Source organism: Coturnix japonica, chromosome 19 (genome assembly GCF_054131305.1).
Source record: "Coturnix japonica strain WE chromosome 19, WE-NBRP24, whole genome shotgun sequence".
NCBI classification, from domain to species: Eukaryota; Metazoa; Chordata; class Aves; order Galliformes; family Phasianidae; genus Coturnix; species Coturnix japonica.
In genome coordinates, this window is record NC_140681.1 from 5,185,684 (window position 1) to 5,201,573 (window position 15,890).

At 49.9% G+C, this 15,890-nt stretch overlaps 1 protein-coding gene across 1 annotated transcript in view; it reads left to right on the top strand.

The window, feature by feature from the left end:
• The window catches only part of PPP1R16B (protein phosphatase 1 regulatory subunit 16B), a 44,379-nt gene that overhangs the window by 20,716 nt on the left and 7,773 nt on the right, over positions 1-15,890 (top strand). The window contains exons 3-8 of the mRNA XM_015881405.3: positions 11,126-11,196; positions 13,316-13,461; positions 13,660-13,763; positions 14,062-14,186; positions 15,275-15,400; positions 15,759-15,834. Of these exons, the coding sequence (XP_015736891.2) occupies positions 11,126-11,196; positions 13,316-13,461; positions 13,660-13,763; positions 14,062-14,186; positions 15,275-15,400; positions 15,759-15,834 (648 nt within the window). The remainder of the gene's footprint in view (positions 1-11,125; positions 11,197-13,315; positions 13,462-13,659; positions 13,764-14,061; positions 14,187-15,274; positions 15,401-15,758; positions 15,835-15,890) is intronic.

The following is a 15,890-nucleotide window of genomic DNA, read 5'->3' on the forward strand; positions in this document are numbered from 1 at the left end:
TGTTGGAGCTGCAGCATGGATTCAGGGCTTGGAGCAGCTGCTGCTGCTTGTACGTTGTGCTCCTGGATGATGCAGCACCACACACAGCCTGTGCTGAGCTCTGGGGAGCTGAGGAGTGCCTTGGTTCAGCCCAGATACAGCTTCCTTAGGAGCAGGATGTCAAGGCCTGAGTGCAGTGCCCCTGCATAGCCCTGCCTGCCATCCGAAAGGAGCTGAAGCCATAGGCTCCAGCTAGTGGGATGTGGGGCAGACTGCTTTACAGAGGCAGAGTGGCTGCTAGCAAGCCATGGGCATCGCTTACTCTACATAATTAATTTTATTTCAGGCCTTCTTTATGGCCTATTTTATTTGGACGTGGAAAGTAAGCTGCAGGGAGGGATAGTGTCCTTACTTCAATGGGTCTACCCCTAACCCATCAATGTGGGCCAGATCTGCTGTTACGTACTGCCTGCTTTGTGCCACCATCATAACAGCCATAAATGACACTTTATAGCCGATTGCTTTGCCAGATGAATCTGGATCAGTCTCCCTCCCCTTCCTAATCAGGTTAGTTTTCTTTTGCTCTGCCTTGTTAGGAGAAACCCAGCCCAATGGAGCTCTATTTCAGCTGAAGGCTCTTTCCATCTTGACTTTACCTACAGTGCTGCTGAGCTGTCTCATGCAGGTGACACTCTGGTGTACGACTTTGTACATCTTAGCTGATATTCACTGGGATTATTTTTTGCTGGGTGTTTTGTTTCATTTTCAGACAGGTTAGTTTTCTGTTGTTGAGGTGTGCTGGATTCAAGGGGATGACAATTGCTCCTGGCTGTCAGAAAGAAAACAGTAATTATCCATCATGCTTTACTGAGCCACTCTTGAACTGATTTACCATAGAAAACAGTTTTCTCATCCCCCATCTTCAGCAAGTCTGATTCCTATGAGTTCTGCTCTCTTGATGATGGGGGCTTATCTTTAAGCATAGAAGAGAGGAAAAAAAAAGCAGCTTGGGGTTAAAACATGTGACAACCCAGAATTTAAATCACCTGGCTTTAGGAGCACTGAATGTGCTTATGTGCTGTGCAGTCAGTGCCGATGTGCACTGATTTGCTGTGCTTTCCTGGACACAGCAGGGGCTGGTGAATACGGTGGGCTGTTTGTTTGCTTTGCACGGGGCTGAGTTTTAGAACAAGCCTCGTGTTCCTGTGAGACAAGATAAGAGCAGTTCGGGGAAATGCAGCTGTGGTGCCTTGCATGGGTCTGCAAACCGCGCTTCCCGTGACTCAGAGCGGTGGGCACCACTTCCCTGTGTGTCCCCAGGCTTAGAAAAGCTGCTTGTGTGTTTGTTAAATAACCTGGTTTCTGATGAGCGATCCTTGGCTGCAGCTGCATGTGATGTCTCGAATCCATCTCGCTGTGCTCCTGGTGTTTCTCACACAGACACAAAGAATCACAGAATCACAGAATCACAGAATCACAGAATTACCCGGGTTGGAAGGGACCTCAAGGATCATGTAGTTCCAACCCCCCTGCCTGGCAGGGCCACCAAACATACACATTTACTAGATCAGGTTGCCCAGGGCCCCGTCCAACCTGGTCTTGAACACCTCCAAGGACGGGGCATCCACAACCTCACTGGGCAGCCTGTTCCAGGACCTAACCACCCTTCTAGTAAAGAACTTTCCCCTAACATCCAACCTAAATCTTCCCTCCTTCAACTTAAAACCATTTCCCCTAGTCCTGCTATTATCAGCCCTTTCGAAGAGTTTACTCCCCTCCTGGGAGTAAGTTCCCTTCAGGTATTGAAAGGCTGCAATGAGGTCACCTCGCAACCTTCTCTTCTCCAGGCTGAACAAACCCAACTCCCTCAGCCTGTCCTCATAGGGGAGGTGCTCCAGCCCCCTGATCATCTTTGTGGCCCTCCTCTGGACCCTTTCCAAAATTTCCATATCTTTTTTGTACTGAGGGCTCCACACCTGGACACAGTACTCCAGATGGGGCCTCACAAGAGCAGAGTAGAGAGGGACGATCACCTCCCTATCCCTGCTGACCACCCCTCTCCTGATGGAGCCCAGGATCCCATTTGCTTTCCGGGCTGCCAGAGCGCACTGCTGGCTCATGTTAAGTTTCTCAAAGGGCATCTTCCACAGAGCCTCACGCAGCCGCTTCCTGCCGCCTGCTTGTTTTGTTTTGCTCCTGTGAGCAGCAGTCAGCAGTTCTTATCAAACTCACAAAAGGGAAGTGCTGGTGGAGGGAGATGCATCGCCCTGTGTGGTGCAGCAGTGGGAGCAGTCGGTGGCTCTGCACCATGGGACTGCCCTCCTTGCTGCTGTTTGTGCTGGGGTTGTGCTTCAGCAGCACCAAATGCCTCCTGATGTCCAGTGAGAAATGGATGCTCCATCCCTGCAGGTGCCCAAGGCTGTGGGTTTGCCTGGGCAACCCGATCTGATGATGGGCAGCCAGCCCATGGCAGGGGTTGGAACTGGATGATCTTAAGGTCCCACCTGCCCTTAGACATTCTATGATTCTGTGACTTATCAAGGCTTCTGCATCTTCTGCACTTCCATCAAGACCCTCTCCCTGCTGCTGTTGGCACAAGGCAGTGAGGTGCAGCTGGTGGAGGAGCAGCCTGGTGCTGGTGCTGTCTCAGGAGGTGGCCCTGCCTCTCACCCTGCCCCTTGCCTTCCTCCTGGTCACTGCTGCAGCTCAAGCAGATGGATTTCCTGGGGTCAGCCTCAAGAAATGACCCTCATGAAGAGCAGCTCCAAAGGGGAGTGAGGCTCCAGCAGCAGAGAGGTTAACTTGGTCTGTCCCGACAACTATCTGTGGTTCATGCCAAGCCTGATCGTCATCTTGCTGCTTTTAGCCCTGCAGTTGTTCTGTCCTGGAGCACCACCTGCTCAGTGAGGACCATGAGCTTTTTGCTGGGACATCGGCCCTTGTTCCCCTGCTCCCAATTTCATGCTGTGGGAGAGAGCTCCACAGCTGCCTGCCCTCCTTGTGCCCCTGCCTAAAAGGACACAACGATGTGTGCCAATCCTGCCAGCACAAGGTGCTCTGTCCCCTGCCAATAGCTTGCATGCATTTCCCCTGTGCAGCCAGAGCCCAGTTTTGCTCACTCTTCTTCTCAGGTCTCCCTTATGCTTATAGAAGCTGGAGGTGATGTGATGGCGCAGCTTGGAGCCGAGCAGTATCACAGCTTCAATGACTGGCAGCAGGAGAAGCACAGGGTCAGCTCCACCTGCGTGCGTTCTCTTTTCAGAGGAGAATAACCAGAATTTGGTTTGAGGTTTGTAGATCAGGTTTCCATTACACAACTGTACCGCTGGGTGCCCTGGTCTGGTTGGCTGCTTTCCCTGGGAGCAGCACTTTGTGATGAGGTACAGGGGAGAAAACAGATTGCTGTGCCACAGTGCTGGCTGGGATGGAGTGGAGGCATAGAGTGGGGTTTCCTTCAGTCTCTGTACAACATGGGAAGCATCTCAGAAGCGTTCATTGCAGTCAGGTGTGAAAGGTGCAGGGAGCACAAAGGGCGATCCTCTGTTCATTGCCACATCTCCTGTATTGCCATGGCTGAAGGACACCCAGCTGAGCCCATCGCTCCTGGGTTCTTGTAGCATTAAACACATAATGAAGAACTCCCTGACGTGGGGAATCCGCTGGTGAAGGAATTCTCTTAGACGCAAACACGAGCGGAATAAAATGGTTCGTTAACAAAGCTGGTTTTAATAGAGCAGTTAGCAAAGTTCTTCCACCACTGTGGAGAGGAGAACGGCCCTGCTGCTGCTAATGGCAAAAGCTGATGGGGAATTCTAATGGCTTAATTATTTTGAAAATGGTGTCTTGTTGGGAAATGCAGCATATTTTGGCTAACTGAGGCTTTCCTCCACTGTTGCAGGAAGGAAAATGATCATTCTTCTGAGCTTACTCTTTGGAGAAGAGGGGATGGAAGGCAGTTGACTTGCAGTACTGTGGAGGAGTATCTGTTTCATCCCAAGGCAGGAGACCACCTGAAGGGACAAAGAGGGAGAAGCCAAGTGCCATGTCAGGCACTGAGGCTGCTTCCCCATGGGCTCACCTCCTGGTGGCCATGGAGCTGTAATGCATCAGCCCTGCTGGGAGCACTCATTGTATGCTTATCAACTTTGTAGGGAGCAAAACTCGGGTAAAACTTGTGAGAGAAGGAATACAAGAGGGTCCTCAGTTCTACGTGCAGGTGGCACAAACATGGGGGGAGTTGGTCTGGGTGCAGAGCTCGATGTCGCAATTAGAGACCAACCCAGCTGGTGGCCTGTTGGTTTTGGGACGACCTGTAGATCTGTTCTCTTTGTCTCTGAGGGCTCATGTAAGGGGATTGCAAACCTTCTGCAAAGAAATTAGGAAATGCTAAGGAAATGAAGTTTTTCTCCTATCGATGCTCAAAATAATGGAGCTTAGAGGTGGGTTGCAGGGCTAGCAACCTGCAGCAGGTTCACACTGTGGCCTTTGTTGAGCAGAGCATCCTCAGCAGGATCAGGTTTGGGGTCCACAAGGCAAGCGGTCTCCAGCTTCAGCCCTGTGCTGGGGTTACTTGTGTCCCCTGTGTGCGGCAGCCAGCATGCAGGTTTCTCTGTGAGCCTCCTGCCAGGTCTGTCTCATTCACTGCAAATCCTCCAGTGGCTGTGGAAGGGCTGCGTTTCTGCCAAGCTTGAGTATTAATTTCTGATTCAACTCTTAAACACGTGAACCAGTTTCCATGCAACACCGATTACCTTTGTCGATTTTCTTCAGGGGTAAATCTCTGACTGCTCTGACAATGGTTTGTGGTTGCCAGAGGCTCAGAGAGGAGTCCCTGTAGCTCTGCCACTGCTTCCTTTTTCCATAGCCTCCAACAGCAGTGTGCTGATGTGCTGAGTTAGTAGTGGGTTTGGTCGCACTGAAAACAAGCCTGCAGTGTAAAGAGTTGGACTGTGTTAGGCTGGAGTTAGGTTTGCTGGGTGCACAGTGGTACTAAGCTGTGCTGTGCCTGCAGGCCAGGTCCCTCACAGGTGTCTGGGTGCTTTGCAGCTGCTTGGTGGCTGGGAGAGCTGCCTGCTGTGGTGTCAGGCTGCTGTGATGCACAATAATTTCAGCTCCTTTGCTCGGTTCTCAGGGCTGAGCGATGGAGAGGACAGCAGAGGACAGCAGGGGCACTGCCATGCTTGGAGCTGGGGCTCATGGTGCTGTCACAGCCGTGCCATGGGCTTGTCACTGTGACCTTGGCAAAGAAGGCTGAACCTCCGGGGCCTTTGCTCTAACACAGCCTGAGGTGTCACATCTGTGAAGAAAGGCAAGTGCTGGTGGTGAAATCCCAGGAGAGCGGCTGGAGCTCCTTGCTGCTGCCTTTCTAGATGAGAGCTCTGCTGAAATTCAAATCTATGCGTCACTTAAAATCCGCTGCTGAATAATTGCAGGCTGCTCCAGCTGGAGGGCTGCAGAGGAGCAGCCGGGACTTCCCCGGTGCAGTTTAGGGCACTGCTTAACTTGTGTGAAAGTGTTCTTTCCGTAGTGCTGGCTTTTTAAAAGGAAACTACAATCTTTTTCCTTTTCTATTTTAAAGAAAGGACTTTCTACTAAGCTGTTTCCTTTCCAGCCATGCAGCATTTCCAGTAAGAAGCTGTGCTGTCAGGTGGGGGTGATGATGCAGCAGGTTGTGCTGTAACACCTGCTGTGCCCCTGGTTCCTGTGCAGGCAGCAGTGGGTGGTGGCACTGGGGTTGTGGGACTGGGGATGCTGCAGCTCCTGCACTGGGCTGGGTCCGAGGCTCTTTGGCATTGCACATCCCAGCACACTTTGCAGGGCAGGCACTGGGGCTGTAGCAAGGCAGCTGCTGTGTTATGAGCGTGGGGTTTGATCTGGTGTGTCTTCAGGATCTTCACCCCGGGCATCCTGTAGCACGTGGGGGCAACTTTGAAGGAAGAAAAAACCCTAAAAGGGCTAATGAAGGTCATTGTGGGTGCTGGGAAGAGTGAAGAAGGTACAAAAAAGCCACAGGCAGAGGAAAGCTGGAGGTGCTTGTCAGGAAGGGGCTTTGAGCTTGGGGAGCAGCTCTCCCTGTGGGGAAATGCTCTGTGCTAATGCAGAGCTGCTTGAAAAGCACAGGGATGCTTCCCCTCCAGCCCAACCTCTTTTCTGTTACTCTAAATAGAATGTTTCCTGTTTTATAATTGAGCCTCTTGAAGGCATTCCTGCTGCTCAGGTCAACGTGCATCTGCTGAGCTGAGCCTGTAAATGCCTGAAACACGAGCTGGAGGAATGGGCTGTTGACTCTGGAACCTAATAACACTGTCAAACAGCAATAGGAACTATTTCCTGCTGCACAGAGCAGGTTGGAGTATCCTGTTGCAAGTCCTGCAGGCTGCCTGTGTGCAGAGCATGGGGTGGTTGTGCACTTCTGCTCCTCAGGTCCTATTGCCTGTTGTGCTATTGTGATAATGGAACAGGGTGTGCTAGGGTAGCTGGAGAAATGTACCTCCTGATAGTTCTGCTCCCTTTTATTGAAACACTTCCTAAGCTGTAATTGCTATTAAATCCAGTTAATTTTTTTACTGCCTTTTCTTTTTGCCCTGAAAGATTTATTTTCTAATAGGCTTAATATAGACTTCACAGGCGCTGTCTGCTGCACATCTCAGTAGCTAGGTTTTGGTCCCTTACATCACAAGTAGCCTTTGAACAGGTACTTAAGTGGGATCCTCTGTGCTGCTCAGATGAAAGTCTTTAATGTTGTGTTGTCTGGATGGATTTGCGCTGGCATTGTGGCTTCAGAAAGAATTTCTGGGGGGAAAAAAGCTGGAAGAGCCCAGAGCAGTGGGAGAAGAGAAGGTTCTGGTGAAGTGCTTATTGCTTCTGTAGTTGCCCTTCACCTCACTCTGTGTGAAGCAGAGGGATGTGCACACTGAACCCAGCGTGTAAGGAGCCAGTTGCAGGTGCTTCCTATGGAGCTCCATATGGACACTACTGTCTCGCCTGGCTCCAAAGAGAATCATAGGTTGAAAAGGACCATCAAGATCACCCAGTCCAACCTCAATCCATGTCCTCTGACTGCATCCCTCAGTGCCACATCTCAGCGGTTCTTGAACACATCCAGGGATGGAGGTTGCAACAGTAATGGGAGGACGGTTGGACTAGATGATGTTGTAGGTCCTTTCCAACCTTGTGATTCTGTGATGGTGACCCCACCATCTCCCCTGGCAGCTGTGCCACTGTATCAGCACTCTTTCTAATATCCAACCTGAAGAGGGCCAGTCCCATCTGCACGCTGTGCAGTGCCTCCTGCTGAGCACTGCAGCACCCCAAAGCCCTTCACTGCTCTGCTCATTGCTACACCTCCTGTGTTACTAATGGGGAACTTCACCTTGGTCTCCTTGACCTGTAGCTCTATAAATCTGACTTCAAGCTTTTATTAAGGCCTCTGCAGAGAGTTGCAGTCCTTAGAAAATACTTCAAAATGGTTCTTAAAGAGAGAAGAGGCTCCTGGGCAGCCCAGGTGTCACTGTCACAATGATACTGGGGAATCTGCTTTCCTGGCTGCCCGCCCACAGCAATCCTGCTGAAGGCAGCTGAACATGGGGATTATATAAAACACTCATCCCTTCCAGCTCATCATCTGTTTAAAAACCATACCAAAATGATTAGTTTACTCTTCTGATAACAGACGAGGAATGGGAAAAGAGAAAATAATCTCCACCTTCAGCCTCCCTTTATGTGTTCAGTATCCCCAGCATGGACCAATGTCACAGTTAGGGCAAGCAGAAGGGGAGGACAGGGCTGCTTTTTCATGCAATGCTGCATCCTTAGGAGGGCTTGTCAAACAGCAGCATCCTGTAATTTTTATTTCCTCTATTGGAATGAATTTGGCTTTGTTTCTGCTGCATCCTCTGTGCAGTGCTGGCTGCAGATGGGTAGCTTGCATAGCGTTACTCATCTGAATAATCCCAGGTGGATGGCAGCCATAAAAGAAAGATGCTTCAGCATCACTAGAGCTGAGTGGATTATGTGAGCCTGAAGTCCTGAAGACACAGAACAAGAGAAATGTGGGCTGCAGCAGGGCCTGTGCAGTGGCCCATTGGTCAGAGTGCTTTATCTCTTTGGGCAGCAGTCCCTGTGCTGTGTTATTGTTGGTGCATGGTACTACAATGATGGATAGGGGTCCAAAAATGGTTGAAGTAGACATCAAGAGGGGGAGAAAGCATTGGACTGTATGCATTAAACAAATGTGTAAGTTGCCAACAGCTCTCACTTGGTGTGAATGAAGGCTGGCTGGGAAGCAGACCGTGGTGCATTTGCGCAGGAGGCGGATGCCCCACTGCTGTGTGAATGTGGCACGAGGCAGGCAGGGCTCTACTGGCCTCCTCCCAAACCTCCCCGCTTCTGTGGGGGTGTTGGAAGGAATTCATGTGCCCAGCTGTAAACCAGGGAACCTTCCTGAGGAGGCTGAGCCGCGATGGATGTCTCAGCTCAGCAGGCAAAATGGGCCGTGTTTATTTTTAGGTGTTTGAAGCAATCTGAGTGTGGGTTTTGTTTTCTGTCGTTTGTTTGGTGGTTCAGGAAGCCTCGGGGAGCTGCGGAGTTTGTCCCTGGTCTGGGGTGGCTCCCAGCGAGCGATACAGGAGGGGAGGATGATGCTCAGTGTAGCTCATCCTATAGCCGCCCTGTGTTTAGCGGTGCTCACAGACAGGAGTATCACTGCGTGCTGCGTTAGAGGCTGGATGCTTCATTGGCAAAGTGCTCATTGCCTCAGTGCTATCTATCTGGCAAAGGTTCCCCTGTGTAGCAAACATCTTGGCCAGGCTCAGGGTTGGGACCTTTGCCCATGCAGTGCAGGGAGCAGTTCTAAGCAGGGTTAGAGCTGTGTCCAGGTGGGAGCGTAAAAGTTTGCGTCAGTGCAGGTGGAACATCTCAGCATTTACTCCAAAAAAGCAGGCACGAATGTATGAGAATCCTTCCACCGCCTTCAAAATCTCAGCACAGCAGTTTGTAACAGAGACCTTTAGGAGTGGGGAGCCAGAAGGTGAAATGCTCTGGGAGCACTTTCTGTGCAGCTCAGCACAGATGTGAATGATCAAATATAAACCGAAGATTGATGCACTGCACCTTGGCTGTGTGAGAGGCTCAATTAGAGGCAGAGCAGGCGGAATAATGGAAAATGCATTTGAGTGATGGTTCGGGTAGTATAATTTGCAATGAATTATTCACAACGATTTGTTCACCCCACTCTCATTGTGATAATTTTCAGGCCTTCATTCGTTGCACCTTTGAAAGCTCTTCCCACAAGCTGTACCAAAGCAAATCCCCACACGCAGCCCCTTCTCCCCCACCCACGTGAAGGACGGGTTTGGAGGAGCTCAGCATTTCAGCACAGAGATCTCTGGAAGAAGTTAATCAGAAGTGCTGAGGCTGAGGAGTTCACACCTGCAATGTGCTGATGTTTTCCCCACCCAGCAGCCACCAGCTGCTGTCAGGTTATCTGTCCCTGTAGATGGAATGTGGGTTTCCTGCCTGTGTGGCCTGGCATGGGATGGAAGCTGGGGGGAAAAGGGCTGAGTTACACAAAGCTGCTCCATAACCAGCTGGGATTTATGCCACCATATCATCTCCATGGAGGGGCAGTGCTTGCTGGTTGATCCGCCAGCATCTACTTGTCCAATTCTCCGTAATCAGCCAAAACGTGATTATGGGGCTGTGTGTCATCAGTATGCAGGGCCTCTGAAATGGCTGAGATTGAATTAAAGCCTGAATGGCAGAGCATCCACAGCAAGTAACAGCCGAGCAGAGCCGTGGGGATGGCTGCTCATCAGTCAGCCCTCACTGCATGGGTGTGTGGGGTCAGGGCTTCTGTTGCTGCTTAGTGCGTGGGCAGAGATGTGGGCTTCCTGCACTGCCTCCGAGCTGGAAAAAACAGCCAGGATTTGGGCTTTGCAGCTGCGTGGGGTGAGTTTTGTTCTTTGCTGTATTCTCTTTTTTTTTTTAGTATCATTTTCTCTCGCACATCTGAATGCCTTCGTATTGTTTCCAGCAAGTGGAAACATGCCTCAAACTGGTGGCATCCACGCAGATTTTCACTTGGGTTTCAATTTGACTGTCTTGCAAGTGTGCCTTTGTTCATCAGCTCTACTCGTGGCTGTTTCCCAGCTCTCCCCTCTGGCTGCCCTGGGATGTGCAGGTCGGAGCTGTGTGGGGCTGCAGGGCTCACTGCCTTCGCTCTCGGTTATCATTGCCAGCAGTGAGGTTCATTGCCCTTTTAGCTCTGTTAGCACTCCTTACATTGCAGCTCTGGTTTTGCTCAGTGGCTGTGTCCTTGCCAGCAGATCAGGTGGGGATGGAGCATCTTGCTGCTGTGTTAGTCCCGAGGGGAACGGCTACAAGCTCTGGCTCTGCCATTGCTGGCACTGACATCTGGGGTGGAAAAAGCATTAGATAGTGAAATCTCTGGAGAAAAAGCAAGGAGTGAGAAAGCAAACAGAGGGCGGGTGTGGATCATCCCAACCTGTCAGTGGAGTTGAATTCGAAGAGTTCCTGCTGTTGCTGTTAGATTGCTTCCTTTGCCTTATAGCCGTTACCCACATGGAAGAGCTGCATCTCAGAGCAAACTTCATCTTTTACCTAAGGGTTAATGGCTTTTCGCGTGCTTCCAAAATTTGCATTTTAATGGGAAAAAAAATCTTATCCTTTCCCCCCAAAGCAGCAATCAAAAAAGTTAAGCCTCTGGTGTGCTTTCCTCAAATACCCAACCACTCATGCAAAGAGTCCAGAGCAACCTCGGTGTATTTTAATGTGCTGGAGCCCCTGAGTGCATTGGGTACCTTGTACCAACCAGGCTGATGGCTTCTGGAGGCAACACCTCATCCTCCCACAGTGAGATCTCTCTCATGGTTGAAACCCAGACCCTTAGGCTCTCAGACCACCTTGGAGCCCTTGCAGTGTGCAGAGGTTGCACTCAGCTGTTGCAAACATAAATTGTTCCACACACCCACATGGAAATGGGAGCTGTCATAAAGCCGCCTTTGGATGGAGGCTGGGCTGAAAGCTGTGTGCTGCTGCTCTCTGCTGGATGGAGCCAGCAGGGTGCCTGGGGCTGTCAATGAGGTGGGTACCTTCTCTGACCTTGCTCTCCTCTTCCTCTTTGCAGTGTGCTACCTGCTGAAGAGCAACATCAGCCCCGACCTGTGCAACGAGGACGGACTGACTGCACTGCACCAGGTGAGGCTGCAGGATGGAGTGCTCCCAGGCATTGCTGCTTGCTCAGAGCTGGGTTGCTCTGGCACGCTGTGCTGGGCAGTGCGCTGAGATCCAACACGTTAATTCACATTGGTAGGATATTGACCATTGCTTTGGAATGGGCTTAGCTAAATGATGGAAGAGGTGTCGGAGGAGCTCCCAAAGCTCTCTGTAGGCCCAGGGATGTGGGCTGGTCTGTGTGAAGGGGCTGCAGCGGATGGCATTAAAGCACAGGGCCGCCATCCTACTGCAGATCTGCATCCTTCCTCACAGCCTTCCTGCCATGAAGGTTTGTCATTCTTCCTACAGCCCCATCCCCACCCTGTGACCTTTGGGGCTCAGCACCAGAGCCTCAGTGTTGTTGATTTTAAGTCTCTCAAAACATGTTCAGAAAGACAAGTCTTTAGAGAGGAGGCATTGATTTATTCTGCGTAGGGTGCACAAATCAGATGTGCAGAGTTGCTGCACTGGCTTCTATTTGTAGTCCAAAAGGTTTTCAGTGCACACCTACCTGATATATAAGTCATACCTACCTACTGCATATTTATAGCATTATGTAATACAAGGGTATGTAATATATTTGAATGTTCTGCACTTATGTGGGGTCCTTGATTGTTTGGAGAGCTGTCCCACTCCTTGTTTTATCCATGTTTGGGCACAAGGGCACCATTCCCTCCTGGTTTGCTGCTGTTTTGGACTTGTGCCTCATCTCAAGGATGTCTGTCCTTGTTTCTTATTTATGGCAGTCTTGGATCTTTGAAGAGAAATGTTCCATCTCAGGGAGGCTGTTATTCCTAAGTAAGCGGGACATCTGGAACTTAAAGCAGAGCTGAAACCTTGAGCCAGACAAAAATGTTAAATAATTAGCTCTGGAGCCATCATCAGAACAGTGATGGGGCTGTACCTGGCAGTCACCACCTCCACCCAAAGCAATGGTGTAGCTCTGGGATGTGGCTTTTCTCCATTTAAACAATCCCTCTGACTTGGGATTTTCACCTTTTCTACAAGTTACTTTCTGTCCTCAGAGCTGGATGGATGTTGGCCCAGAAAGGCCAGCTGGCTCCTAGGGGGCACCCAGAGGTTTCCCACCGCTGCCTGCTGAAGCCCTGAAGTGCTTTGTCTACTAAAGGATCAGTTTTGGTAAAGGTTCATTTGGTGATCAAGGTGAGGGCTTTGCCTTCACAAGAATTAATTGAATCCCTGAGCAGGAAGAAGCTGCCAAATGATCACAAATATACGTTGCCAGCGGCTTCCAGGCAAGGATGCAGCGTATGGTTCTGTGATAACTTGGCTGTGTGACAGGCATGATTTTAGCCTTGTTTTGCCATATAAATAGTAAACAGAAATAGAAATACACACAGGGTGCTTGTCGCTGCCGAGATGCTTGCTGTGGGTGTAAGCAGCCCTGTGCTGCAGTACGTGGGTCTGCTGCAATGCACAGCCAACGAGCAGGCTCTCTGCACAAGGACAAATCTTGTTCTAGTGTTTCATAGGCACATTCATGTCTAAAAGTGAGCATGAGGTGGATCAAAGCAAATTCCACCTACCCCAGAGGAAGACAGTCAGGGCCCTTCTTGCAGGCTGCCTCTGGGCTGTGGTGTGAATGCATCCAGGAAAGGTGGAGCCCTTCATAGTTCTGAGAATCCAGCTTGCATCTCTTCAGATAACATTGGTGGGTAGCATGAGCTGCTTCTGAGCTGCTCATCGTGTGCCACTGTGGGGGATTTTCCCTAAGAAAAGGGGAGGTCAGCTTGTCAGCTCATCTCTTCATATGTGGCCATACTGGTTACCTTGAATTTCTGCTGTGTTTGCTCTTGAGTATGAAGGACCCAAGGGAGCAGCTGTATATGTATGTGCTGTTCTTCCCCCACTGCTTCAACCCCAAACAAGGTCCTGTAGAACACCAGTCACCTTCAGACATGGGTGTTCTGCACAGTGTCTTTCTGACCTGGGTGTTCTGAATGTGATGCTGGAGATGCTTGTTGCCAAACACTGCAGCATAGAGTAGGTCCTCGTGTCCAGGTACAACTGAGCAGATATGAGCCCTCTTCTTCCCAAAGTAGAAAACCAAACCAATCTGGCTGCATCTCTCCCTCAACAGTGCTGCATAGACAACTATGAAGAGATTGTCAAGCTCCTTCTTAGCCACGGGGCCAATGTCAATGCCAAGGACAACGAGCTGTGGACTCCCCTGCATGCAGCAGCCACGTGTGGTCACATCAACCTGGTGAAGATCCTCATCCAGCAGTAGGTGGCTCGTTGTGTCTGTCCCTTTTGGCAACTCTGATTTCACCCACAGTTTCTGGGTGAAGAAAAAGAGCTTGGGGCCATCTGGGCAGCTAGCAAAAACCAGCCAGGTTTTAATAAGTGTTTATCACAGTGTTTGGCACTGCCTGCTCTCGGATGGCCCAGGTCCTTTCTATTAACACCTCTTTCCCTCCACAGTGGAGCAGACCTGCTGGCAGTGAATGCGGATGGCAACATGCCCTATGACCTCTGTGAGGATGAGCCAACCCTGGATGTCATTGAGACATGCATGGCCTATCAGGGTAAGGAGATTGAGAACGTGCAAAACACAGAAGTGGGCCGATGTAGCACTAAAAATTACCTTCTCAGCTCTTGATTGGCCCCCCCAAGAAAAGCAGAGAGCTGTGCCTGGCATAGAATTCTGGCACTTGCCTCTGTTTAGTTTCTCTGATTCCTAAATAATGATGAGAATGAAGTTCCATCACCTCCGAAAAGGATGTGAGGCCGTGCCAACCAACCGGGAGTCATGAGTCCAGTTTTACTCAGCCACCGGACACAAAGACCCTTCCCAACTCTTCTTTCTAACTGGAATTTTAACAGGAATTACACAGGAAAAAATCAATGAGATGCGGGCTGCCCCGGAGCAGGTGATGATTTGTGACATTCATGACATACTTGCGACTGGCCAGGACCTGAACAGGACTGACGCACAAGGTGCCACGCTGGTGAGTGAAACTGCATTGGCTTCATCTCACCTTCCTGCAGCCTGTGGGTGATGAAACCTGCCCTGTGGCAGGCAGTTGTACAGCAGCAACATGGATGGGTTGCTAAGAGAAGCAAGGAAGCTGTTTGGGTTGTTCTCTCTGTTTTGGTATTGACCTGTAGGATAAATGAGTACAGCTCATGAGCAGAGGTGGCACAGCTTAGTGCCTATCCCTGCACCTTTTGGAACAAGTTATCTATCGTTTTAGCAACTCTCAGCATCAGATTCAAGCCTACATTTGCTTGTCTGGCTGCTTTTCAGTGTTAACTGACTCCTTGTTAAGCCACGTGACCTCTAGAGGAGGAGTCAGTGCCATAAAATGTATGTAAAAATTAACTGAATGGCCAGAAAGCGTTAGAATGTCTTACCAGATGAGTGTTTAGCTTCCTGTGGTGGAATCCACATGGAACATCTTGAAAAGAAGCTTTTGTGCTTCTCGTCAGCACAGCTGAAAAAGAATGAGCTGTGAATGGAGTAGGTGCCTTCAGAACAGTGCCCAGGTCAGTGCTGTGCTCAGAAAGGCAGCAGCAGCAACTGTGAAAACCTTTGGAGGTACAAAGTGTTGTGGTGGAGTACAGCAGTCAATTAGCAATGTCTCCAGAGTGGCAGGTGTAGCTGGAGGCTGGGATCTGAAAAAGCCAGATTCCTTTAACTTGAAGTAGCCACAGACGTAAACGTTTCTGATTTTCATATGGTGGAGAAGCAATCAGAAGGGACTGGAAATGCACTCACACAAAGAGAGCGCTGATTAAAGCAAGCTGGGCAGTTGGTCAGAAAGTCACATCTGCAGCCCTTGGTGTTTTTGACCCATATGTGTAAGTGATCCTAAGCACTTGCCTTCCAAACAGAATTACATGCAGGTAGTGCTGAGTTTCAGTCATGGGAACAAGGTGCTTTTGACCTGATGGAAATGAGTCCGCCAAATTTAAAACATGCTGTCTGTGTAAGTGTAAACTCCGATGCTGTGCAAAAATTACACTGAAATTTGCTGTAAAAAGAATCCATTTGTGATCCTTGTAGGTGGCTCATTCTCTCTTCCTTGTCTCCTAGCTGCACATAGCCGCAGCCAATGGTTATCTGCATGCAGCTGAAGTCCTTCTTGACCAGGGGGCAAGCCTGGATGTGAAGGACTGGGACGGCTGGGAACCTCTTCATGCTGCAGCTTTCTGGGGACAGGTAAGGATTGTGATGCAAATGTCAGGTATGAGGGTGACATTGATTTCTGCCTGGACAGACTGTGGAGCACTCTGCCAATGGAAGCAATCTGTGGTAGGACTTGGGCATGCTGCATGGTGACAGATGATAGCCCTGGAGCTCCAGAAAGAACCTCTTGCTGAGAAAGCTTGGGGAGAGTATCTCTGTGTGGTTGAATGGTGGGAACTATGTTTAACATTGTATACATACCAGAATAATTTGAGGGGCGAGCTGAGTATGCATACCATTGGCTCTTATCTTTTGCCAGCTTGTCAGTTTTGAGGCAGAAAATGATTGCCTCAAATACTTCTGTCAACTGGCTTTCTTTCCCTTCCTTTAGATGCAGATGGCTGAGTTACTCGTGTCCCATGGGGCGAGCCTGAGTGCCAGGACATCTTTGGATGAGATGCCAATAGGTGAGTTTGCTAAGATTAAAAAAGGAGATCAAAGATAGTAAGATAAGTGTTCAGAA